The following is a 1,076-nucleotide window of genomic DNA, read 5'->3' on the forward strand; positions in this document are numbered from 1 at the left end:
ATATATATATATATATATATATATATATACGACAGGCTTCTTTCAGTTTCCGACTACCAAATCCACTCACAAGGCTTTGGTCTGCCCGTGGCTTTAGTAGAAGACACTTGTCCAAGGTGTCACGCAGTGGGACTGAACTCGGAAGCATGTGGTTGAGAAGCAAGCTTCTTACCACACAACCACGTCTGCGCCTATTGTATGTAGTCATGTAATTATGTGTGTGTGTGTGTCTGTGTATATGTGAGTGTGTGTGTGTGTGTGTATGTGTGTGTATGTGACGTATTGTAGAAGACGAGAGTATGCATCATTTTACAGTTTTGTCACAAAAAATTCACAATTTTGTTTAATGTTTTCCAAAGAATATCGATGTTTTAGCTTCGTATTTTTTGCGAGTCAGCAAATTATTCACAAATTTGAATACGTGAACCATTATTGTCTAATAATCGTCGATATATTGGAATAAGAAAGCAAGTGGAACTTTGTTTCATTATGTCTTTTTAATTTATATCTAATATAAATTAGATTCGCTTGTTTAGGCAGCCATTTGTCTCTACACCGTTTCGAATTCTCTGTGCCAATCTCTCGTTCGTTTATTACCAACAGTAATCCCTCGAATCTCGCAGGTGTTACGTTACAGAACCTCTCACAGAAACAAATTCAAATCTAATAAAATATAAATACCTATCGGCCTCAGAAACCCGGATATAGTGAGTAGCTCGCGATATAAATTTACATATATTAGCCAGAAAAATCCGCGATGTACTGAGTACACGATAGGGGAACCGCGATGTACTGAGTACGCGATAGGTGAACCGCGATATAGCGAAGGATTACTGTATACTCCAACTTAAATTCCAACGTGAAATACAGTGAATTAAGCTCTATTTCTTTTCGTGGATAAAGACGAGGTTTTGTACGTATCTTTATGAAAAAAGCAACTTTTGAAATTTTGTTTGATATAGGCGCAGGCGTGGCTGTGTGGTAAGAAGCTTGCTTCCCAGCCACATGGTTCCAGGTTCAGTCCCACTGCATGGCCCCTTCTACTATAGCCTCAGACCGACTCAAAACACGCATAA

At 38.7% G+C, this 1,076-nt stretch overlaps 1 protein-coding gene across 1 annotated transcript in view; it reads left to right on the plus strand.

Annotated features, from left to right (window-relative positions):
• Positions 1-667, plus strand: part of LOC106881037 (uncharacterized) — a 7,347-nt gene extending 6,680 nt beyond the window's left edge. Inside the window, exon 4 of the mRNA XM_014931242.2 lies at positions 537-667. Within this exon, the coding sequence (XP_014786728.1) occupies positions 537-667 (131 nt within the window). The remainder of the gene's footprint in view (positions 1-536) is intronic.
• Positions 668-1,076: the final 409 nt, after the last annotated feature.

The sequence above is a fragment of the Octopus bimaculoides genome, chromosome 19 (genome assembly GCF_001194135.2).
Source record: "Octopus bimaculoides isolate UCB-OBI-ISO-001 chromosome 19, ASM119413v2, whole genome shotgun sequence".
NCBI lineage: Eukaryota > Metazoa > Mollusca > Cephalopoda > Octopoda > Octopodidae > Octopus > Octopus bimaculoides.